General features: G+C 41.8%; 1 protein-coding gene across 2 annotated transcripts in view; it reads right to left on the bottom strand.

The window, feature by feature from the left end:
• b4galt2 (UDP-Gal:betaGlcNAc beta 1,4- galactosyltransferase, polypeptide 2) overlaps positions 1–27,500 on the bottom strand; it is a 157,739-nt gene that overhangs the window by 21,358 nt on the left and 108,881 nt on the right. For both annotated transcript variants that reach the window (XM_061921020.1, XM_061921019.1), the window contains exons 5-6: positions 13,528–13,715; positions 10,520–10,642 (exon numbers count right to left, since the gene is read on the bottom strand). In XM_061921020.1, the coding sequence (XP_061777004.1) occupies positions 10,520–10,642; positions 13,528–13,715 (311 nt within the window). The remainder of the gene's footprint in view (positions 1–10,519; positions 10,643–13,527; positions 13,716–27,500) is intronic.

Below are 27,500 nucleotides of genomic sequence, written 5' to 3'. Positions count from 1 at the left end.
TTTGATTTGAAAAACGAATGACTTAATGATATAATGTACGTAGTAATAATACCGACAACTCATCTAGTACACAAGTAACAGGATTTCATGGGCGCTCTGACCTGTAACTTACAAAGCCGGTTAATGCATTCAGCTGGAGGACTTTGTGGCCTTGAAATCCAATACAAACACTTTGTTTGTATTCAATAATAATAATAATAATAATAATAATAATACTTGCCAACCCTCACGGATTTTCCGGGAGACTCCCGAAATTTAGCGCCTCTCCCGAAAACCTCCCGGGACAAATTTTCTCCCGAAAATCTCTCGAAATTCAGGCGGAGCTGGAGGCCACGCCCCCTCCAGCTCCATGTGGACCTGAGTAAGGACTGCTTGTTATCACGTCCGCTTTCCCACAATATAAACAGTGTGTCTGCCCAATGATGTTATAACTGTAGAATGATCGAGGGCGAATTCCTGGTTTCTTATGTGGGTTTATTGTTAGGCAGTTTCTCCCAACGCGGTAACAACACACAACAACAGCAGTCACGTTTTCGTCTATGTCTCCCGGCTGGCCTGGGAACGCCTCGGGATCCCCCGGGAGGAGCTAGACGAAGTGGCTGGGGAGAGGGAAGTCTGGGCTTCCCTGCTTAGGCTGCTGCCCCCGCAACCCTACCTCGGATAAGCGGAAGAAGATGGATGGATGGTAAAGCAGTTCGTCTGCCATAAACAGCAATGTTGTGACACTCTTAAATAGGACAATACTGCCATCTACTATACATGCATATGTGACAATAACATCTACGGCTTTTAGAGAGTGCAGTGCACAACTGCGCACACAACAAGGAGACGAAGCACAAGAACGAGGAAGATACAGCCGTGGCGACGACGACGACGAGTAAGATGAAGAAATACGCTTGTAAGTTCCAAGCCACAGCTGCGATTGGACCTGGATAGCCTCCGGAAAGAAGTAGTGGACTACCAAGTGCTTGGCAGTGAAGCTCTTCCTCAGGAAGCAAAGATTGGCCGGTTTTGGGCCATGCTAGGGAGAGATGGAAGATTCCAGACTCTAGAGCATTTGATGAAAGCACTTTTGTGCGTGCCACACAGCAATGCATCATCAGAGAGGGTGTTCAGCATGGTTAGAAAAATTGTGACAGAGAATAGAACAAGGATGGACAATTCAACCCTTAATTCAACAATGAGTAGATGAGTGTTATGTGTGTGTATATGTGTAAATAAATGAACACTGAAATTCAAGTATTTCTTTTATTTATATATATATATATATATATATATATATATATATATATATATATATATATCTCGCACCCCACCTCCCGAAATTGGAGGTCTCAAGGTTGGCAAGTATGCAAATAATAATCCCTAACAATAACCTGCAGGGTTGGGGGACACTTCATTAAGTACACCAGCACAATGCAAAAAGCTGCTCAGCAAAATAATAACACAAACTCCAACTCTCAGTCCATCCATGCAGCCAATGTTGAGATCATTTATGGTTGATAAAAATGTAGTGAAGATATGACCGACAGAAACAGACTCACATTTGAAAAAAATTAAATCCAGAAGGAGATTTCACAGAACAAAGTTCCGGTCCAAAATGAGCTCTGAAGGGCGTCCTTCTGAGCACTCACTGGAAGGCTTTTAAAGAGAGTGGAGAGATTGCACTTAGAATGGGAAATGTAACCTTCACACATGCAGCCGGCTCTTATATTTAGGATGTTTTATGTCACGCAAAGCAGACGACAAGCTTTACTGTGCAGAACATGACAAGGACTCTGCCAGCACATCCTGCTTCCTTTCTTTTCTTCTCTCACTTTGACATGGACACAACACAACTGGCAGCTGTGACAGCCTGTTTCCACAAATGAACACTTCGCTGACTGCGATGAGGTGGCCACTTGTCCAGGGTGTACCCCGCCTTCCGCCCCAATGCAGCTGAGATAGGCTCCAGCGGCCCCAAAAGGTACAAGCGGTAGAAAATGGATAGATTGGATGGCAAACTTGCTAACACTGAAACAACTTCCCCCCCTTAAAGAGGAACATTATCACAATTTCAAAAGGGTTAAAAACAATAAAAATCAGTTCCCAGTGGCTTGTTTTATTTTTCGAAGTTTTTTTCAAAATTTTACACCTCCCGGAATATCCCTAAAAAAAGCTTTAAAGTTCTTGATTTTCGCTATCTTCGAAACCGCTATCCATTTCCCTGTGACGTCATACAGTGCTGCCAATACAAACAGCATGTCGGTTACCACAGCAAGATATAGCGACATTAGCTCGGATTCAGACTCGGATTTCAGCGGCTTAAGCGATTCAACAGATTACGCATGTATTGAAACAGATGGTCGGAGTATGGAGGCAGATAGCGAAAACGAAATTGAAGAAGAAACTGAAGCTATTGAGCGAATAGCTATTGACGCTATTCGGCCATAGCATCGGTGTACCTAATGAAGTGGCCCATAGCATGGCTGCCTTATTAGCATCGCCGGTAAAATGTGCGGACCAAACGATCAGGACTTCCGCATCTTGTGACACTGGAGGAACTTAAATATGTCGATTGGTAAGTGTTTGTTTCGCATTAAATGTGGGTATCTAGTTTCAAATGTACATACAGCTAGCGTAAATAGCATGTTAGCATCGATTAGCGTATCAATCAATCAATCAATGTTTATTTATATAGCCCCAAATCACAAATGTCTCAAAGGACTGCACAAATCATTACGACTACAACATCCTCGGAAGAACCCACAAAAGGGCAAGGAAAACTCACACCCAGTGGGCAGGGAGAATTCACATCCAGTGGGACGCCAGTGACAATGCTGACTATGAGAAACCTTGGAGAGGACCTCAGATGTGGGCAACCCCCCCCCTCTAGGGGACCGAAAGCAATGGATGTCGAGCGGGTCTAACATGATACTGTGAAAGTTCAATCCATAGTGGCTCCAACACAGCCGCGAGAGTTCAGTTCAAGCGGATCCAAGACAGCAGCGAGAGTCCCGTCCACAGGAAACCATCTCAAGCGGATCATGTTAGCATCGATTAGCATGTTAGCATCGATTAGCTGGCAGTCATGCTGCGACCAAATATGTCTGATTAGCACATAAGGAAACAACATCAACAAAACTCACCTTTGTGATTTAGTTGACTTAATGGTTGCAAATGCATCTGCAGGTTATCCATACATCTCTGTGCCATGTCTGTCTTAGCATCGCCGGTCAAATGTGGAGACACTCTGACACATTCAATGGGGGTCTGGCGGCAGACACTTTCGCATCTTCGGGCCAGTGGTGCAACTTGAATCCCTCCCTGTTAGTGTTGTTACACCCTCCGACAACACACCGACGAGGCATAATGTCTCCAAAGTTCCAAAAAATAGTCGAAAAAACGGAAAATAACAGAGCTGAGTCCCGGTGTTTGTAATGTGTTGAAAATGAAAATGGCGGGTGTAGTACCTCGGTCACGTTCTGACGTCATCGCTACGAGACCGATAAACAGAAAGGCGTTAAATCCGCCAAAATTCGCCAAAATTCACCCATTTAGAGTTCGGAAATCGGTTAAAAAAATACATGGTCTTTTTTCTGCAACATCAAGGTATATATTGACGCTTACATAGGTTTGGTGATAATGTTCCCCTTTAATATCAGAATATATGCATGACATTAAATACTTGCACATATTCACAAATGCACACACATTATGGTCACTTGGTTTTTCCATTTACTTACACACTCATGCTGTTCTCTCTTCATCTCTTCCTACCTTACACACACACACACACACACACGCACACACACACACACACACGCACACGCACACACTCACTCGCACACGCACGCGCACTCAATGTAGACGACTTGTTATCTTATTTTTTCCACATGCTATGTTTAATTGTGTTTGTTAATTTACTGCTTCAGGTGAGAACCTTGCATAACCTTTTTGGCTTTCTTTTCTCACCTGCACCTATTTTTTATTTCTTATTACCTATTTCTCATTACTCATTTCTTGCCTCCATGTTGTTGTTGTTTTTTTTTTTACAATTTTACCTTTTGTACTGTTTATATTGTGCGAATAAATACATAAATAAATAAATGCTCTATCCACCCACAATCCTACAAATGTAATTGCGTCTGTCCGTTCACACAAGGTTTGCGTGTCGTGGAAAGTGAGGAGCACAATCCTTTCTGCGTGTCCGTCTTCATAAATATGCAGAATACATGCTGATCACCATCACGGCCACAATACCGGGAGAAGAAGATGTGTATACAATCACTTAGCACACGCAGTGTGATCTATCAACACTGATCACAGTTCAACAGCGCTATTTTGCATCTTTATTTAGCACGCCTGGAAAGGGTCACATTTCCAAACAGGACTGTGAGAAAAGAGGCAACAAAGAAAAAGATGAACAGATAATCCTCCCTTCTACGTCCGTGTGCCAACATATAGTCTGTTCAGCAATGTCATTGTCAAAACATGGACTATGGGGTTTGTTTTTCCGGAATGCAAAGGAAAGTTGGAGCGGGCAAGGCGTGAAGGTAATGACATCTTTTATTGTAACTCTAACTACAAAAAAAGAGGCAAACAAAAGGCGCAACATGGCGGAGAACAAACTTGACTAATGAAACAAAACTTGCACAAAGGCAGACACTATGAACAACAAACAAAAACTTACTTGGCATGGAACTATGAAACAAGCAGCGGGAATCGTAAACATGGCATGAAGCAGAGTGGAGGTAAAGTCGCCAGGTTGACTTCCTGGCAAATTTCGCATTAAATAGTAAACATGATTAGTGACAGGTGTGCGAGTGCAAAACGTGAAAAAGGTGTGTGACATGAGGACAGGTGAAAACTAATGGGTAGTCATGGAAACAAAACAAACAAACTTTCATGTCCGTAATATCGCTAAAATTCACTCCATTTTGTCCACTAAAGACGCTGAGATCATTATCCATGCGTTTGTTACGTCTCGTCTCGATTACTGTAACGTATTATTTTCGGGTCTCCACATGTCTAGCATTAAAAGATTACAGTTGGTACAAAATGCGGCTGCTAGACTTCTGACAAGAACAAGAAAGTTTGATCATATTACGCCTGTACTGGCCCACCTGCACTGGCTTCCTGTGCACTTAAGATGTGACTTTAAGGTTTTACTACTTACGTATAAAATACTACACGGTCTAGCTCCATCCTATCTTGCCGATTGTATTGTACCATATGTCCCGGCAAGAAATCTGCGTTCAAAGGACTCCGCCTTATTAGTGATTCCTAAAGCCCCAAAAAAGTCTGCGGGCTATAGAGCGTTTTCCGTTCGGGCTCCAGTACTCTGGAATGCCCTCAGTTCGAGAGGCTACCTCTGTAGAAGCATTTAAGTCTCACCTTAAAACTCATTTGTATACTCTAGCCTTCAAATAGACCTCCTTTTAGACCAGTTGATCTGCCGCTTCTTTTCTTTTTCTCCTCTGTCCCCCCCTCCCTCGTGGAGGGGGTCCGGTCCGATGACCATGGATGAAGTACCGGCTGTCCAGAGTCGGGACCCAGGATGGACCGCTCGCCTGTGCATCGGTTGGGGACATCTCTACGATGCTGATCCGACTCCGCTTGGGATGGTTTCCTGTGGACGGGACTCTCGCTGCTGTCTTGGATCCGCTTTGAACTGAACTCTCGCGGCTGTGTTGGAGCCACTATGGATTGAACTTTCACAGTATCATGTTAAACCCGCTCGACATCCATTGCTTTCGGTCCCCTAGAGGGGTTGGGGGTTGCCCACTTTTGAGGTCCTCTCCAAGGTTCTCATAGTCATCATTGTCACTGGTGTACCACTGGGTGTGAATTCTCCTTGCCCTTATGTGGGTTCTTCCGAGGATGTCGTAGTCGTAGTGGTTTGTACAGTCCTTTGAGACATTTGTGATTTAGGGCTATATAAATAAACATTGATTGATGATTGACAAGGAAGTGCAAAAACAGGAAACAATGGGGTCTTAAGCAAAACAGAACATAACTAAACAAAACATGATCACAAGACATGACGGTCATTTTATAATTTTATTGTTCTTGGGTGACTTATGGGAGTGATTAAAACAAACTGTGTTTTGGTGTCTGCTGGCGTTTTTATTTTTAATTGCTCTTTAATATAGAATTACATTTTCTTTATTTAAGTAAGTAAAGACTCGTTGAGATTAAAATCTCTTTTTCAAGAGCAACCTGGCAAAGAGGGCGACACAAACAAAGTTCCAATAATAACGACAACAGCTCAAAAAAGGAATTTCAAACGATGAAGTAATAATTCAATTTAAAAGCGAGTACACTGCTCTAGAGAACTGGTTTCTCGATCTTTTAAAATGCACTTAAACTATCGCGAAGTGATCAATTCTGGTAGCCTCAGATCTTTCTGGATGTCAGTCCATTACCAGGGAGCAGCAGAACTGAAGGCTTGTTTGCTAAGTTCTGTGTTGGTTCTAGGAACCAACATGTGGAGGACATCCTGCCATGGCTGGAGTCTACACACTAAGGAGCACAGATAGCTGGGGACAAGTCCAAGAAGACATTTATACATAAAAACTATCCATGGAGAAAGTCTTCAAGCAGTTAAAGATGGACAGTTTGCCTACAAAGTGCAGTGGTGGACAAGATTTCCACAAAGAGTAATAAAAGGTAAGGCACAGTCATATATACAGAGTCTCCTTTCTTCAAGGGAGTGCCAGTGCATTCATAAAAAGCAAGTCTCCATAATCAAGTCAAGGAATAAAGGTGCATAGGATCAGATGTTTCTTAACTTTTAGGGAAAAACAAGACTTATTTCTAAAAAATAAACCCAAAGTAATGTTAAACTTAAGAGACAAACTTTTCTATGTCTGTGCTTTAAAAGTCAATCTCTCATCAATAATAATTCCTAAGTACTTATATGTTGTGACCAACTCAAGCTCCACCCCATGAGTAGTCGATATTTTAGGGATGTTCAATGGCAGCCGTTTGAGAATAACGTCACCTTCGATGTGTCTGCATTTAGCACTGGCCTAAGTTGGGTCAGCTGGGACTGAACAACATCAAAAGCCGACTGCAAGAGTTCAAGACTTTGCACTGCAGAGGGGGAAGAACAGTATACTTTATGATCGCATCGTCTGCATGGAAATGGAACGAAGAAGATATTTTACTAAAGCCGAACATTATCACAATTTGAACAGGGTTAAAAACAATAAAAATCAGTTCCCAGTGGCTTGTTGTATTTTTTGAAGTTTTTTTCAAAATTTTACCGGTCCCGCAATATCCCTAAATAAAGCTTTAAAGTGCCTTATTTTCGCTATCTTCGAAACCACTATCCATTTTCCTGTGATGTCATACAGTGCTGCCAATGTAAACAAATAATGGGAATACCACAGCAAGATATGGCGACATTAGCTCGGATTCAGGCTCGGATTTCAGCGGTTTAAGCGATTTAACAGATTACGCATTTATTGAAACGGATGGTTGGAGTATGAAAGTATTGAAGAAGAAACTGAAGCTATTGAGCAAATAGCTATTGACGCTATTCATAGCCATAGCATGGCCGAATAGCTGCGTTAGCATTGCCGGTAAAATGTGCGGACCAAACGATCAGAAATTTCGCATTTTGTGATAATGGGGTAACTTAAATCCGTCAATTGGTAAGTGTTTTTTTCGCATTAAATGTGGGTGGAAGGAAACGTAATATAATTGCAAATGCATCTGCAGGTTATTCATACATCTCTGTGCCATGTCTGCTTTAGCACCGCCGGTAAATAGCATGTTAGCATCAATTAGCTGGAAGTCACGCCGCGACCAAATATGTCTGATTAGCACATAAGTCAACATCAACAAAACTCACCATTGTGATTTCGTTGACTTTATCATTGCAAATGCATCTGCAGGTTATCCATACATCTCTGTGCCATGTCTGTCATCGCCGGTAAATAGCATGTTAGCATCGATTAGCGTAGCATGTTAGCATCGAATAGCGTAGCATGTTAGCATCGTTTAGCTGGCAGTCACGCCGCAACCAAATATGTCTGATTAGAACATAAGTCAACAACAAAACTCACCTTTGTGATTTTGTTGACTATATCGTTGCATATGCATCTGCAGGTTATCCATACATCTCTGTGCCATGTCTGTCATCGCCGGTCAAATGTGAAAACACTACAGCACATTCAATGGGGGTCTGGCGGCAGACACTTTCGCATCTTCGGGCCAGTGGTGCAACTTGAATCCCTCCCAGTTAGTGTTGTTACACCCTCCGACAACACACCGACGAGGCATGATGTCTCCAAGGTTCCAAAAAATAGTCGAAAAAACGGAAAATAACAGAGCTGAGACCCGTGTGCGTAATGTGTAGAAAATGAAAATGGCGGCTGTATTACCTCGATGACGTCACGTTCTGACGTCATCGCCACTAGAGCAATAAACAGAAAGGCGTTTAATTCGCCAAAATTCACCCATTTAGAGTCCGGAAATCGGTTAAAAAAATATATGGTCTTTTTTCTGCACCATCAAGGTATATATTGACGCTTACATAGGTCTGCTGATAATGTTCCCCTTTAACATATCTCCTATGAGTAACTTCTTGCAGTATGCATTCTCTCTGTGGAGCCTCCACTCGCAGTTATTGCCCGCCGCTCCCTTGAACGCAACTCTCTAAATGTGGGTTGCTTTTCAACCGTACTCACAGTCTTAGTAGATCACACGGAACACACCCACTAACAGTACCGTATTTTCTGGACTAAAAAGCGCACTTAAAATCCTTTTTTTCGCCCTCAAAACCTTATAACCCGTTGCGCCTAATGTACGGAATAATTCTGGTTTTGCTTACAGATCTCGAATAAATTTGATTTTGGTACATGATGTAATGACAAGTGTGACCAGTAGATGGCAGTCACATATAAGAGATACATGTAGACTGCAATATGATGGTAATATGACTCAAGTAAACAACACCAACATTTTATATGTTCCATTGAAAATACAGAACATTACACACGGCGCACAAAAATCTATCAACATGTTTTAGTAAGACTTTGATAAGCTATGAAGCCACACCGCTTGGTGGATTGTTGGCACATTAAACATAGTAGTATTATGCTGTGCGTTTTGGTTCGCAATATTATGCAAAAGAAACTTTTTGTACCTTCTGGTACCTGCTATTTGGGATCTGCATAGATCCTGAAACATTGCGCATTTGTAGTCCATGTTGACACCGTAGTGGATAATCTTCTACTTTTTCTCTATCTTCTTGTTATTTCTAATATAAAGTAGTGTAAAGTTCTTACTTATATCTGTCAGTCAACTCACCATAAAAGCACTAAAACATACCGGTGTAGTGAGTGAACATTATTCACCCAAGGAACTTTAGTTATTAGAGAGTTCCGCTCAAACGTTTTTTCACGGGACACATTGCGGGCGTTGTTGTTGCACTAGTGAGCCACGGATGATGAGATGCTGCTCCGTTATTGATTGAAGTAAAGTCTAAATGTCATTAAAACAGTTGGCTCCATCTTTTGACACTTCTTCCACTCCCGTCCTTGCACGCTACACCGCTACAACAAAGACAAGACGCTATCCGAGTGGAGGCACTTACAGTAAATAAGACTACCCACAAAATAAAGTTAAAGTAGCAATGATTGTCACACACTAGGTGTGGTGAAATTTGTCTTCTGCATGAGACTCATCCCCTTGATCACCCCCTGGGAGGTGAGGGGAGCAGTGAGCAGCAGCGGTGGCTGCGCCCGGGAATCATTTTTTGTGATTTAACCCCCAATTCCAAGCCTTGATGCTGAGTGCCAAGCAGGGAGGTAATGGCTCCCATTTTTATAGTCTTTGGTCTGACTCTATGAGTCTTTTACCATCCATCCATCCATTTTCTACTGCTATTCCCTTTAAGGTTGTGGGGGGTGCTGGAGCCTATCTCAGCTACAATCGGGCGGAAGGCGGGGTACACCCTGGACAAGTCACTACAGGGCCAACACAGATAGACAACATTCACACATTAAGGACCATTTAGTGTTCCATTTAGAAAAAAAATGATACTAATATGACTCCTTTAATGCACCCTATAATCCGGTGTACCTTATGTATGAAAAAAATGGCACATTTTAACTTTCGCCCTTCGAGCCAAAAAGTAAAAAAAAATACGACCCCTTTAATGCGCCCTATAATCCGGTGCGCCTTATATATGAAAAAAGATCGAAAATAGACCATCCATGGGCAGTGCACCTTATAACCCGGTGCGCCCTATGGTCCGGAAAATACGGTGAATGCAATTTTACGCTGTTTAACCCTTGGTACTTGGATCTTAGTAAATCATGTCAATAATATTCTCTTTTTTTAACATTACTTGCATGAGTTGGCCAAATATTTATTTTATTCAGACAAGGAATACATTAGCAAATATATTCCATCTGCCAAGAGGATAAATTCAACTAAAGACCCTTGAAGTGAACCGTCTTCTACTTCCATCAGTCAACTTGAGACAAAAATGAAAAAAAAGTTTATAATCAGACAGCTGGCTTACCTGTTGTAGATGTCATCATCCTCCCCTCCCCAGCCCCAGTACTCGTTGGGGAAGCCGTTGATCTTCAGAAACTGTTTTCTACTGAGGCCCGACACTCCCCCAAAGTAGCTGGCATAGGGCAGCCTGCAACATGCAAACAACACTGTTAGTCATCGGTGGGGGCACATGTCCCCTGCACTTTTATTGTCCCCTGTAACGGTGAAAAGGGACATATTATGCAAAACCAACCGGTCTTACCTATTAGTACCAGATCAAAAACCGACATCAATCTCTAAAGGATATCACCACATGGGCTCAGGAACACTTCAGAAAACCACTGTCACTAAATAAAGTTTTTTGCTACATCTGTAAGTGCAAGTAAAGCTCTACTATGCAAAGCAAAAGCCATTCATCAACAACATCCAGAAACACCGCCGGCTTCTCTGGGCCCAAGATCATTTAAGCTGGACTGATGCAAAGTGGAAAAGTGTTCTGTGGTCTGAAGAGTCCACATTTTAATTTGTTTTTGGAAATATTCGACATTGTGTCATCTGGACCAAAGGGGAAGTGAACCATCCAGACTGTTATCGACGCAAAGTTGAAAAGCCAGCATCTGTGATGGTATGGGGGTGCATTAGTGCCCAAGGCATGGGTAACTTACACATCTGTGAAGGCACCATTAGTGCTGAAAGGTACATACAGGTTTTGGAACAACATATGCTGCCATCTAAGCGCCGTCTTTTTCATGGACGCCCCTGCTTATTTTATCAAGACAATGCCGTGTTACAACAGCGTGGCTTCGTAAAAGAAAGAGGGTGGGTACTTTCCTGGCCTGCCTGCAGTCCAGACCTGTCTCCCATGGAAAATTTGTGGCGCATTATGAAGCGTAAAATACGTCAGCAGAGACCCCGGACTGTTGAACAACTGAAGCTTCACATAAAACAAGAAGGGGAAAGAATTCCACTTTCAAAGCTTCAACAATTAGTTTCCTCAGTTCCCAAACGTTTATTGAGTGTTGTTAAAAGAAAAGGTGATGTAACACAGTGGTGAACATGCCCTTTCCCAACTACTTTGGCACGTGTTGAAGCCATGAAACTCTAAGTTAATTATTTGCAAAAAAAGAGTTTGAACATCAAATATGTTGTCTTTGTAGTGCATTCAACTGAATATGGGTTGAAAAGGATTTGCAAATCATTGTATTCCGTTTATATTTACATCTTACACAATTTCCCAACTCATATGGAAACGGGGTTTGTATTTGTTTATACCTGCACCTTATTTCTTTTTTATACTGCACTACCATGAGCTAATGCAACAAAATCTCGTTCCTATCTGTACTGTAAAGTTCCAATTTGAATGGCAATAAAAAGGAAGTCAAAGTCTAAGGGAAAAAGAACGCAAATTGCCACAAAAGTGTTTGTGATTCCTGAGAGTGCAAAGGCTTAAATATTGTCCCCATCCCAAGGTAAATATAAACTAACGCAGTCTTGAAAAATGATAGTAAAGTTATTTATTACATTTAGATAATTTTGGTATTTTCTACAAACAATAAAATACTGAAGAATTGGTTTACCATTCCTATTATTTCAACAGCTGCTTCTCCTCTGATCCCTTTAGAGCAGGGGTCACCAACGCGGTGCCCGCGGGCACCAGGTAGCCCGTAAGGACCAGATGAGTCGCCCGCTGGCCTGTTCTAAAAATAGCTCAAATAGCAGCACTTACCAGTGAGCTGCCTCTATTTTTTAAATTTTATTTATTTACTAGCAAGCTGGTCTCGCTTTGCTCGACATTTTTAATTCTAAGAGAGACAAAACTCAAATAGAATTTGAAAATCCAAGAAAACATTTTAAAGACTTAGTCTTCACGTGTTTAAATAAATTCATACATTTTTTAATTTGCTTCTTCAGATAGACAATTTTAGAGAAAAAACAGAACCTTAAAAATGATTTTCGGATTTTTAAACACATACCTTTTAAATTCCTTCTTCTTCTTCCCTGACAATTTAAATCAATGTTCAAGTAAACATTTTTTGTATTTATTGTAAAGAATAATAATACATTTTAATTTAATTCTTCATTTTAGTTTCTGTTTTTTCGAAGAAGAATATTTGTGAAATATTTCTTCAAACTTATTATGATTAAAATTTAAAAAAATATATATTCTGGCAGATCTAGAAAATCTGTAGAATCAAATTTAAATCTTATTACAAAGTCTTTTGAGTTTCTTTTAAAATTTTTGTTCTGGAAAATCTAGAAGAAATAATTATTTGTCTTTGTTAGAAATATAGCTTGGTCCAATTTGTTATATATTCTAACAAAATGCAGATTGGATTTTAACCTATTTAAAACATGTCATCAAAATTCTAAAATCAATCTTAATCAGGAAAAATGACTAATGATGCTCCATAAATTGTTTTTTAAAAATGTTTTCAAAAAATTAACTACTTTTTCTCTTCTTTTTTTCGGTTGAATTGTGAATTTTAAAGAGTCGAAATTGAAGATAAACTATGTTTCAAAATTTAATTTTAATTTTTTCCTGTTTTCCCGTCTTTTAAACCGTTCAATTTAGTGTTTTATTCATCATTTATTCCCTACAAAAAACCATCCGTAAAAGGAAAAAAAATGTACGACGGAATGACAGACAGAAATACCCATTTTTACATACATAGATTTATTTATTAAAGGTAAATTGAGCAAATTGGTTATTTTTGGCAATTTGTTTAAGTGTGTATCAAACTGGTAGCCCTTCGCATTAATCAGTACCCAAGAAGTAGCTCTTGGTTTCAAAAAGGTGACCCCTGCTTTAGAGCACAGTGCAATGAATCCTGCACGTGTCAAATGTAAATATCTCCCTGCTGGACACACTGAGCAGCAGGAACAAGAGACGTGCGTCAACAATAATAAACAATAATGGCACAGTAATGGTCAACAATGCTAAATATGAACAACAACCACAAAAAAAACATAATTTTACCTTGCAAGGAATCCTAATAAAGCAAGGCAACACAAACATATTATTTAAGGTCTCACCTGAAGCCAAACTTGTCCATGGCGATGGCGAAGTGTCTGGGCTGCTCGTAGCAGTGGTAAAGGTTGCGGTCGTCCATGGGGATCAAATCCACGTCGCTGAAGATGAAGCAGTTGTAGTCGCCGTCCTTCAAGGCCTCCGTGTAGCCCACGTTTAACAGCTTGGCGCGGTTGAACGTCTCCTCGCCCAACTGATGAAACACAAAAACATCAACCGTTGAGCACCTTGCAATCATTTCTCCTTTCCTATTAACATTTTAATACAAGTAAATATTGTTATTATCATCAGTACAGGGGAGTTCAAACATTTCCCAAAAATGAGCGGTTAATATTCTTAATTTTTGTTTGGCTTATGAAACACCATCAAACCCTTTTAGGTCCACATGTGGTCAGCAGTGAAAATAACAGTCAAATATAATAAAAAATATGAGTTCATATATAAATAATAACATAATATAATACATTATTATAGTTATACATATTAATATTATATTTCATGAAAAACAGCCTACACCACTGCAATAAAATACAAAGCCCAAAAGCAGTGAAGTTGTCACCTTGTGTAAATGCTAAATAAAAAGAGAATACAACAAATCATTTTCAACTTATATTCAATTGAAGAGACTGCAAAGACAAGATATTTAATGAGAAACTTTGGTATTTCTGCTAATAATCATGAAGTTAGAATGTAACTGCAGCAACACATTGCGAAAAGGCATTTTTACCAGTGTGTTACATGGCCTTTCCTTTTAACAACACTCAGTGCAGGTTTGGGAACTGAGGAGACACATTTTTGAAGTGGAATTATTTCCCATTCTTGCTTGATGTACAGCTTAAGTTGTTCAACAGTCTCCCGCCTCATATTTTAGCCTTCACAAATTTTCAATGTCTGGACTACAGGCAGGCCAGTCTAGTACCTACACTCTTTTATTATGAAGCCACACTGTTGTAACAAGTGACTGGGAATTGTCTTGCTGAAATAAGCAGGGGTGTCCATGATAACGTTGCTTGGATGGCAACATATGTTGCTCCAAAAGCTGTATGTACCTTTCAGCATTAATGGTGCCTTCACAGATGTGTAAGTTAGCCATGCATTGGCCACTAATACACCCGCATACCATCACACATGCTGACTTTTTCATTTTCACCCTAGAACTATCCGGATGGTTCTTTTCCTCTTTGGTCTGGAGGACACGACGTTCCCAGTTTACAAAAACAATTTGACAACAGAACACTTTTACACTTTGCATCAGTCCATCTGGGTGTTGTTGATAAATGGCTTTCGTTTTGCATAGTAGAGTTTTAACATGCACTTACAGATGTAGCAACCAACTGTATTTAGTGACAGTGGTTTTATGAAGTGTTCCTGAGCACATGTAGTGATATCCTTTACTCGCTGATGTCGGTTTTTGATGCAGTACCACCTGAGGGACCCAGGGTCATGGGTTGATTGATTGATTGATTGATACTTTTATTAGTAGATTGCACAGTACAGTACATATTCCATACAATTGACCACTAAATGGTAACACCCGAATAAGTTTTTCAACTTGTTTAAGTCGGGGTCCACGTTTATCAATTCATGGGCATTCAATGTTCTGTTCAGTGATTTTTCCAGATTATCTGAACCTTTTGATGATATTACAGAGTGTAGATGGTGAAATTTCTAAATTATTTTCAATAGCTGGTTGAAAACCGTTCAACAATTTGCTCAGGCATTTGTTAACAAAGTGGTGACCCTCGCCTTGTCCTGGTTTGTGAATGAGTGAGCATTTCATGGAAGCTGCTTTTATATCCAATCATGGCACCCACCTGTTCCCAATTAGCCTGTTCACCTGTGGGATGTTCCAAATAAGTCTTTGATGAGCATTCCTCAATTTTCTCACTCTTTTTTGCCGATTGTGCCAGCTTTTTTGAAACATGCTGCAGGCATTAAATTCCAAATGAGCTAATATTTGCAAAAAATAACAACGTTTTCCATTGTGAAGATGAAATATATTGTCTTTGCTGTCTATACAATTGAATATAAGTTGAAAAGGATTTGTTGTATTCTCTTTTTATTTAACATTTACGCAACGTGACAACTTCACTGCTTTTGGCTTTTGTATAATAATTTGGTGGTTAAATTACATTTCATGTAAATTTGCCATTAATTAATGAAATGGTCAAAACTAATAGAAAACTCATTTTTTCAAGCAAATGATCAAGTTTAATGGTTATTTGGCTCCTTCATTTCTTGATGCGGGCTTCACGGTGGCAGAGGGGTTAGTGCGTCTGCCTCACAATACGAAGTTCCTGCAGTCCTGGGTTCAAATTCAGGCTCGGGATCTTTCTGTGTGGAGTTTGCATGTTCTCCCCGTGAATGCGTGGGTTCCCTCCGGGTACTCCGGCTTCCTCCCACTTCCAAAGACATGTACCTGGGGATAGGTTGATTGGCAACACTAAATTGGCCCTAGTGTGTGAATGTGAGTGTGAATGTTGTCTGTCTATCTGTGTTGGCCCTGTGATGAGGTGGCGACTTGTCCAGGGTGTACCCTGCCTTCCGCCCGATTGTAGCTGAGATAGGCGCCAGCGCCCCCCGCGACCCCGAAAGGGAATAAGCGGTAGAAAATGGATGGATGGATTTCTCGATGCTGTAGTGAAAATAGAATGGAGCATTAAAGTGAATGTCAATACAGATCATGGGTGTCAAACTCAAACAAATTTGGCCTGCCGTGTAATTTCATTTGGCCCTTGAGGCAATATCGAATTACCATTAGGGCTGGCCTGCCGGTATTATACAGCATTCACCGCTTATACTCATACTTGCCAACCCTCTTGAATTTCCAGGGAAACTTCCGAAGTTCAGTGCTCCTCCCGAAAATTTCCCGGGGCAACCATTCTCCCGAATTTCTCCCCGGACAACAATATTGGGGTCGTGCCTTAAAGGCACTACCTTTAGCGTTCTCCACAACCTGTCGTTACGTCCGCTTTTCCTCTATACATACAGTGTGCCAGCCAAGTCACATAGTATATGCGGCTTGTACACACACACACAAAAGTGAATGCAAGGCATATTTGATCAACAGCCATACAGGTCACACTGAGGGTGGGTGTATATACAACTTTAACACTGTTACAAATATGCACCACACTGTGAACCCACACCAAACAAGAATGACGAACACATTTCGGGAGAACAACGGCACCGAAACACAACATGAACACAACAGAACAAATACCCAGAACCCCTTGCAGCACTAACTCTTCCGGGACGCTACAATATCCACCCCCGCTACCAACAAACCACACCACCCCTCAACCCCGACCCCCTCATTATTTTATTTTAAAATGTATTAGCTAGCGGAAAAAGTTAATGTCGATATTTACTTCAGAAGGCTGCAAATAGAAAAGAGGCATTACATTTTTTATTTAAATGTTATTTAAATGGGTTAAATGGGTTGTACTTGTATAGCGCTTTTCTACCTTCAATGTACTCAAAGCGCTTTGACACTACTTCCACATTTACCCATTCACACACACATTCACACACTGATGGAGGGAGCTGCCATGCAAGGCACCAACCAGCACCCATCAGGAGCAAGGGTGAAGTGTCTTGCTCAGGACACAACGGACATGACGAGGTTGGTACTAGGTGGGATTTGAACCAGGGACCCTCGGGTTGCGCACGGCCACTCTCCCACTGCGCCAGTTTTTTCGTTTGTTTTTTGAAAGTTGATTTTGCACTATTAGGTTATGTAAGCGTTGTTAAAGCAAATCCGTGTAGCAAACTGAGCAATAACGTTTTATTCATTCACTTTCTCTTGCTACTTCAAGGCTTGAATGTTTGATTCATTCCTTATTGTTATTTTACTTTCAAATTTATATTTGGCCCGTGGAAAAAGTTTATTTTGATATTTACCTCAGAAGGCTGCAAATAGAAGAGGCATTACATTTTTATAAAAATTGTATTTGATATGCCATTGATATTTTTTAATTATTGTTGTTATTATTTGAAACTGGATTTTGCATGTAACTATAAAGTTATATAAGCCTTGCTTGTTCAATGTTCAATGCAAAACTTGTTTGGGTCCCTATTAAAAGGTTAATTTGTTCAACTTTGGCCCGTGGCTTTGTTCAGTTTTAAATTTTGGCCCACTCTGTATTTGAGTTTGACACCCCTGATATAGATGGTGGGCAGAATCAACCATTTCATTGGTTGACATGCCTACAGCAAACTCACAACCTAATTAATACTTAACAAATAGATCCATACCAATATTTCCAATTAGATGTATGATGTTGTAATTTGAGCCGTGAAAAAAGAACAAACCAAACATGTGAATCACAAATGAAACCAGGGCCAGATTTGAATCACTACTGGGACAAGCAGTAGAAAATGGATGAATGGATGAATTATCTGCCTTATCCCTTATCTCATCTCCCTGTAAATCATGTCTTATCTGGATAGTACACTACTCTCTCAAACAAACGTGGTTATTAGGATTTTCAGGAAATATTTACTCTTCAAGGTGTGACATGAACATGGAAAATAATTCATCTCCGAAGGACGTTATGTTTCCACCGCTGCAAAGTTGCGATGATCCACAGTGAACAGTCCAGTGCCAAGTCATTAAGGTGAAATGTACAAGTTCAGCGCCCCTGAGCATCAATATTTAGTGCGCTGTTGCCCGCTATTTATCAGCGAGTGTCTGTCACCTCTGCTTCGCTGCCTGAAATATGTTTTACACATTCAGCACACTTCAACCTCCTACAGTTTAGCTAGTGGAAAGAATTTAGGGATTTCACCATCTAAGGTCTGTAATATACTCAAAAGTTTCAGAGAATCTGGAGAAATCACTGCACATAAGCGATGCCTCAGGCGGTACCGCAACAAAAAGCCACATCAGTGTGTAAAGGATATCACCGCATGGACTCAGGAACACTTCAGAAAAACACTGTCAGTATCTAAAGTTTGTTACTACATATGTAAATGCAAATTAAAACAATATCATGCAAACTGAAAGCCATTTATCAACAACACCCAGAAATGCTCCGCTGGGCTGGGCCCGACCTCATCTAAGATGGACTGATACAAAGTGGAAAAGTGTTCTGTGGTCTGACCAGTCCACATTTGAAATTATTTTTTTGAAACTGTGGACGTTGTGTCCTCCGGAAAATAGAGGTAAAGAACCATCCAGACTGGTCTAGGGTGAAAGTGTAAAAGTCAGCATGTGTGAGGGTATGGGGGTGTATTAGTGGCCAAGGCAAGGGTAACTTACACATCTGTGAAGGCACCATTAATGCTGAATGGTACATACAGGTTTTGGAGCAACATATGTTGCCATCCAAGCAACATTATCATGGACACCCCTGCTTATTTCAGTAAGACAATGCCAAGCCAGGTGTTACAACAGCTTGGCTTCATAGTAAAAGAGTGCGGGTACTAGACTGGCCTACCTGTAGTCCAGACATTGAAAATGTGTGAAGGCTAAAATCTGAGAAGGGAGACTGTTGAACAACTTAAGCTGTACATCAAGCAAGAATGGGAAATAATTCCTCAGTTCCCAAACCTTTACTGAGTGTTGTTAAAAGGAAAGGCCATGTAACACACTGGTAAAAATGCCCTTTTTGCAATGTGTTACTGCCATTACATTCTAACTTCATGATTATTTGCAAAAAATAACAAAGTTTGTCAGTGTGAAGATGAAATATCTTGTCTTTGCAGTCTATTCAATTGAATATAGGTTGAAAAGTATTTGTTGTTTTCTCTTTTTATTTAGCATTTACACAATGTGACAACTTCACTGCTTTTGGGCTTTGTACGAAAGGTAAACATGGTAGGCTATAGGCTACTAGGCTACACAACAGCTAAACACACAATGGCACACAAGTAGATAGATAGATAGAGATAGATAGTACTTTATTTATTCCATCAGGAGAGTTCCTTCAGGAGAATTACAATTTTCAGCACAATCCCATTCAAGATCAGACAAACATTACAGGGAGACAGAACAGGATCAGGACAAGTAGACACACCTAATAATAATTTTAACAATATTACAGTCCAAAACAACACATTTGTCAACAAAGAAGTATCAATTATAGTTGCATATGACTTCCATATAAAGTCTCTAATGCAGATGAGTATTATTAAATATCCAGGAACGATCGTATCGGCATCATTTAACCACAGGAGAGCCTACGTAAAACCAATGACAGTAGTCCAGGCTTTTGTACAACCAATGACAGTCGTCCAGGCTTTTGTACAACCAATGACAGTCGTCCAGGCCTATGTACAACCAATGACAGTAGTCCAGACCTTCGTACAACCAATGACAGTAGTACAGACCTACATACAACCAATGACAGCAGTCCAGGCCTACGTACAACCAATGACAGTAGTCCAGGCCTACGTACAACCAATGACAGTAGTACAGACCTACATACAACCAATGACAGCAGTCCAGGCCTACGTACAACCAATGACAGTCGTCCAGGCCTACGTACAACTAATGACAGTAGTCCAGGCCTACGTACAACCAATGACAGTAGTACAGACCTACATACAACCAATGACAGCAGTCCAGGCCTACGTACAACCAATGACAGTAGTCAAGGTCTACGTACAACCAATGAGAGTAGTCCAGGCCTACGTACAACCAATGACAGTAGTCCAGGTCTACGTACAACCAATGAGAGTAGTCCAGGCCTACGTACATCCAATGACAGTAGTCCAGACATACGTACAACCAATGACAGTAGTCCAGGCCTACGTACAACCAATGAAAGTAGTCCAGGCGCGACGTCACAAATGCATGGATAGCTCTTTCAAATTCAGCCTGTGGAAGATATTGTTTTAATTTTGCAAGATGTCTTAGCTGAAAGAAGCTAGATGTAAAGACAGAACTAATGTGTTAGTCCAGCTTAAGCAAGCTGTCCAAAATAAGTCCAAGGCTCTTTGCTGATGTGTGACAGCATGAGGACTGAGGACCAATAGTCCTGTCCTGTCCTTGCAGCAGCTTTGTTTAACCAAATACGACGATTTCTGTTTTATTTTTGTTTAATTATAAAAAAAAAAAGAAAAAATGGCCCCAAACCCTTCCTGTACATCATGCAAACAATTCTGCAGGGTAGCCATGGCAACCTGGGAATTGCTTACTGTTACAGGCAGAAATATCTGAATAGCATCTGCAAAACAGTGAGAATAGACATTGTGCTTTTTGAACACAGCACCCAGGGTAGCATGTATGCAGAAAAGAGGACAGATGGAACCTCGGGGTACATGGCTGATGGGTCAAATGCAGAGAATCATTTTGCCACACTTAGTGTGTGTGTGACAATCATGGCTACTTTAACTTGAACTTAACCAGCCTCAGACGAGGACTATTGGCCTACATTTACAGAAACACCCCTGCTGGTCAAAAATCACTAAAAACATTTTAGGGCTGCACCCTTAATACCCGCAGAAGTTAAAAGAATGCAGTGGTCCACCGTATCAAAAGCAGCGGTCAAATGTAGAAGCACAAGAGCTGCAGATTGACCTGACTCTGCAGCTAAAAGCAGTTCATTAAAAGCTCTTAAAAGAGCAGTTTCTGTGCTAGGTTGTGATTTAAAACCAGACTGAATTTTCCCCCAATATAGTTTGAGTTAAGATACGAAAGAAGTTGATCATAAACAGTCTTCTTGAGGACCTTGGATAATAAAGGCAACTCTGAGATTTATATTTATTTATTTATGAAAGCTACGTTATCAAATAAGCGGTAGAAAATGGATGGATGGATGTACGTTAAGAAGTTAAATGTGTTTAATGATAATACAAGCATGTTTAACATTCCTTTCTTTCACGAAGAGAAGAATATAAGTTGGTATGATTGTGATGACTTGCATTGATTGCAATCAGACGGTAGTGATGAGAACCTCCACATTTTCAAATGGAGGAGAAAAAAAAAGTTCTCCTTTCTGTCCAATACCACATGAAAGTGTTTGCTTTTTGTTTGTCCAGCTGCCATAACCGATTTTATACACTTTACATTGATGGCAAACTCCGTAGTTTGCTAGCTTGTGTGTGCCAGCTTCCTTAAACTCTTATTTTGTCTTGAGTCTGTTGTAATAAAGTGTTGCTCGCCTTCCTGTCGGTCATTTTTTCTTAATATCGAGTTCGCAGCAGCCAGCGTCTACTCAGAATGTCAATCAAGGGGCGAATTTGTTGTCTTGGTGAAGATAGATGATCGCTAATCTTTAGGTCTATTTTTTGATGCCTGGCTGGCGATCAACTGACACACCCTCTACCATGGACTGACACACCCTCCACCATCGACTGACATACCCTCCATTATCGACTGACACACCCTCCACCATGGACTGACACACCCGCTACCATGGACTGACACACCCTCCACCATCGACTGACATACCCTCCATTATCGACTGACACACCCTCCACCATGGACTGACACACCCGCTACCATGGACTGACACACCCTCCACCATCGACTGACATACCCTCCATTATCGACTGACACACCCTCTATCACGGATTAGCACACCCTCTACCATCGACTGACACACCCTCCCCTATCGACTGATACAACCTTTACTATCGACTAACACACCCTCTACCATCGACTGACACACCCTCCACTATCGACTGATACAACCTCTACTATCGACTAACACACCCTCTACCATCGACTGACATACCCTCCACTATCGACTGACACACCCTCTATCATGGATTAGCACACCCTCTACCATCGACTGACACACCCTCCACCATTGACTGACACACCCTCCAACATCGACTGACACACCCTCCACCATCGACTGACACACCCTCGACCATCGACTGACACACCCTCTACCATCGACTGACACACCCTGTATCATCGACTGACACACCCTCCACTATCGACTGACACACCCTCCACTATCGACTGACACACCCTCTACCATCGACTGACACACCCTCCACCATCGACTGACACACCCTCCACCATCGACTGACACACCCTCCACCATCGACTGACACACCCTCCACCATCGACTGACACACCCTCCAAAATCGACTGACACACCCTCCACCATCGACTGACACACCCTCAACCATCGACTGACACACCCTCAACCATCGACTGACACACCCTCCACCATCGACTGACACACCCTCCACCATCGACTGACACACCCTCCAACATCGGCTGACACACCCTCCACCATCGACTGACACACCCTCAACCATCGACTGACACACCCTCTACCATCGACTGACCCACCCTCTACCATCGACTGACACACCCTGTATCATCGACTGACACACCCTCTACCATCGACTGACACACCCTCTACCATCGACTGACACACCCTCCACCATCGACTGACACATTCTCCACCATCGACTGACAAACCCTCCAACATCGACTGACACACCCTCCAACATCGACTGACACAACCTCCACTATCGATTGATACAACCTCTACCATCGACTGACACACCCTCCACTATCGACTGACACACCCTCTATCATGGATTAGCACACCCTCTACCATCGACTGACACACCCTCCACCATCGACTGACACACCCTCCAATATCGGCTGAGACACCCTCCACCATCGACTGACACACCCTCAACCATCGACTGACACACCCTCTACCATCGACTGACCCACCCTCTACCATCGATTGGCACACCCTGTATCATCGACTGACACACCCTCCACTATCGACTGACACACCCTCTACCATCGACTGACACACCCTCCACCATCGACTGACACACCCTCCAACATCGACTGACACACCCTCCACCATCGACTGACACACCCTCCACCATCGACTGAAACACCCTCTACCATCGACTGACACACCCTCTACCATCGACTGACACACCCTGTATCATCGACTGACACACCCTCTACCATCGACTGACACACCCTCTACCATCGACTGACACACCCTCTACCATCGACTGACACACCCTCCACCATCGACTGACACACCCTCCACCACTAACTGACACGCCCTCCACCATCCACTGACACACCCTCCACCATCGACTGACACACCCTCCACCATCGACCCTTAGCTTGCGATCGACATAATGGGCACCTCTGATGTAGAGGGTTTATATTCGCATTTCACTGCGCGGATTGTTCTCCCAAGATGCAACAGGAATTCCGGCAGCAGGGTGCAGGTAAGATGATAAAAATACAAAAATACAAAGGAGCGTGCCATAGGACGGGGAGCTAAAGCGAAACTTAGCACGTGAATCCAAAGATAACCAGGCAGAGGCACCAGAAACAAGATATACACAAACGTAACATGTTGCATGAAGCACACAAGACAGCCACAGCGAGTGTGGCGAAAGGCAGGAATAAGCAGCCCTTTGATTAGTGCCAGGGAGCAGGTGAGCATCCCGAACGCTAATCAGAGGCAGGTGAAAGTAATCAGTAACCACAACAACCAAGAAACACAAACCCAGGGGTGTTGAAACAGAACTAAGGGAGTCTTAAACTAAAACAAAACATGATCCGGGCAACGGATCAACACAGTTTTATATGTCGAAGGGACGTCCACTGGCTGAAAACACTGGAAGGCAGCAAGACATGTTTCCACTGAGACGACAGCAGGAGAGGACAGTCTAATCATTGATATTTTCTCTGTAAAAAATGTCACAAATGGTTGACAGAGTAGAAGAAGGCAGCACACGGTTGGAATTCAGGGGATTTGTGGCTATTGTTAGACACAAGATTAGAAAAATTGCTGATTTTTGCTACTTTGGATTTCATCAGCTTTAAACAGTCTGAATTGAGCCAAGGTCATTGTGATTTATTTTGCTGTTGTTCTCGGTGACTGAGAAGGACGAGCATGCTACTGAACATTTGTAAGAAATCATACTAACACACGTCAGTGTCTTCACATTTTACATCACATTTTACTGTGGATCTCATTGGCATCACTTTCATTTTCAATTCATTGTCTGCGTTGTTAAAGTAGTTTTCAAAGCGTTGATTGGAGATCTTTCTTGAACAGAACATTGCATGATGATTGCTGAATGAGGTGAGAAGATGTATTTACCCAGTTAAATTACATTTGTTGCTGATCCTGTCCGTTGTATCATTCCAATTTAAGTTAAAATCCCCTAATAGAATTGTTTCTTGTATACACTTATACGGATTTAAAAAGGCTTTGAGTTTGTCATAAAATGTTTTTATTTTTGGATTACAGTTAGTGACATTTCAGCAGAAAGGGAGATATTTACCCTGACACGTTCTAACATGATGCTGCTAAGCTATACAGTTTGGTTACATTTAAACTTACTTTTAAGGTGGATTATAAGGTGCACTGCCGATGAATGGTCTATTTCCGATCTTTTTTCATATAAAAGGTGTACCGGATTACAGGGCGCACTAAAGGAGTCATATTATTATAATTTTTTTTTTATAAATGTAAAATACTTCCTTGTGGTCTACATAACATGTAATGGTGCTTCTTTGCTCAAAATGTTGTATAGACTATTTTTTACAGCCATGAAAGCGCTAAAACATACCGGTGTAGTGAGTAGACATTATTCACCCAAGGAACTTTAGTTATTAGATAGTTCCGGTCAGGACATATTGTGGGCGTTGTTGTTGCACTATTGAGCTACGGATGAGGAGATGCTGCTCTGTTATTGATTGAAGTAAAGTGTGCATGTCATTAAAACAGTTAGCTCCATCTTTTGACACTTCTTCCACTCCCGTCCTTGCACGCTACACCGCTACAACAAAGAAGACGCTGTCCAAGTGGAGGCACGTAAATAAGACCGCCCAAAAAATAAAGTTAAAGTAGCAATGATTGTCACACACACACTAGGTGTGGTGAAATCTGTCCTCTACATTTGACCCATCCCCTTGTCTTCCTATAAGGAAGCAGTGCCTGGGGAATCTGTGGTGGACTACTATCTCCTATTTCTGGGGCTGAAGTTGCCGAGGTAGTTAAAAAGCTCGTCGGTGGCAAGGCCCTAGGGGTGGATGAGATCCGCCAAGAGTTCCTTAAGGCTCTGGATGCTGTGGGGCTGTCTTGGTTGACAAAACTCTGCAGCCTCGCGTGGACTTCGGGGGCGGTACCTCTGGATTGGCAGACCGGGGTGGTGGTCCCTCTCTTTAAGAAGGGGGACCGGAGGGTGTGTTCCAACTATCGTGGGATCACACTCCTCAGCCTTCCCGGTAAGGTTTATTCAGGTCTACTGGAGAGGAGGCTACGCCGAGGTCAATACAGTAGGAAATAAAATATATTTATGTGTGATAAAATGACCTGAGAAATATGTTTTGTTTATTTTCTACCGAGTAAAGTGTCCCGCTCATTAATCTAATTGCATGTCAACTAAATATTATTTTACAGATTCATTTATACTGCCTTGAAAACAGGAAAAACAACATCTGTTCCTCTCGGCTTCCTAAAATGTGTCAATATTAACAAGTATTAAATAATTAAGCGGTAGAAAATTAGTGGCGACTTGTCCAGGGTGAACCCTGCCTTCCGCCCGAATCAATCAATCAATCAATCAATGTTTATTTATATAGCCCCAAATCACAAATGTCTCAAAGGACTGCACAAATCATTACGACTACAACATCCTCGGAAGAACCCACAAAAGGGCAAGGAAAACTCACACCCAGTGGGCAGGGAGAATTCACATCCAGTGGGACGCCAGTGACAATGCTGACTATGAGAAACCTTGGAGAGGACCTCAGATGTGGGCAACCCCCCCCCCTCTAGGGGACCGAAAGCAATGGATGTCGAGCGGGTCTAACATGATACTGTGAAAGTTCAATCCATAGTGGCTCCAAGACAGCAGCGAGAGTCCCGTCCACAGGAAACCATCTCAAGCGGATCAGCAGCGTAGAGATGTCCCCAACCGATACAGGCGAGCGGTCCATCCTGGGTCCCGACGAGCGGTCCATCCTGGGTCTCGACTCTGGACAGTCAGTACTTCATCCATGGTCATCGGACCGGACCCCCTCCACAAGGGAGGGGGGGACATAGGAGAAAGAAAAGAAGCGGCAGATCAACTGGTCTAAAAAGGAGGTCTATTTAAAGGCTAGAGTATACAGATGAGTTTTAAGATGAGACTTAAATGCTTCTGAGATAGGCTCCAGCACCACCCACAACCCCAAAAGGGGCAAGCGGTAGAAAATGGATGGATGGATGGATAGGTAGAAAATTAACGGATGGATAGTTACACATAGTTTCCAAGGCGTTGATTGATTGATTGATTGATTGATTGAAACTTGTATGAGTAGATTGCACAGTACAGTACATATTCCCTACAATTGACTACTAAATGGTAACACCCCAATAAGTTTTTCAACTTGTTTAAGTCGGGGTCCACCTTCATCAAGTCATGGCAGGAGCCTTTTAATCAGAAAGTATCCAGGAACAAACGTGTCCACATCATTCAAATTACCGCGTCTTGAGCTTGACTTGTGACAAATAAATATTACCAAATAAGGAGAAATGACTTATTTCATAGTTTCATAGATAGTGGTGGAAAGTCACATGACAATAACTTTTATTTAACTTTTGACTTTCTTTCCTACTGCCTAATGTTGTTTCCCATCTCCTTTCTATGTCAGATTACACGCACACACGCACACACACAAACACACACACGTGTCCCTCAAAGCTGCAGTTGGGTATGACTCATCCTTCCTGGTTTCCCATCACGACCAATATGGGACACCATCTGGCTCACGCCTCAATGGTGGAAGCCTTCACCAATCTTACCGCCGCTTTCAGATATTGCACTAGCCTCACTTTTTGTGTGTCCGTGTGTGTGCGTTCCTGTGTGTGTGTGAGACAGCATGATGGCTGTGTAAAAACATCAAGTGGATGAAAATCATCTAATTGAATTCAATTAGTAAGGACTCGTTTTAAAAGTGCAACAGATCATTTTGTTTAGACCAACAATCAGTTTGGACGCCAAGATTTCCCCTGCCTCAAGTGGGAAACAT

This window comes from Nerophis ophidion, linkage group LG14 (assembly GCF_033978795.1).
Source record: "Nerophis ophidion isolate RoL-2023_Sa linkage group LG14, RoL_Noph_v1.0, whole genome shotgun sequence".
NCBI classification, from domain to species: domain Eukaryota; kingdom Metazoa; phylum Chordata; class Actinopteri; order Syngnathiformes; family Syngnathidae; genus Nerophis; species Nerophis ophidion.
The sequence above is the reverse complement of the archived record's forward strand: the minus strand, read 5'-3'. Positions and strand labels throughout refer to the sequence as shown.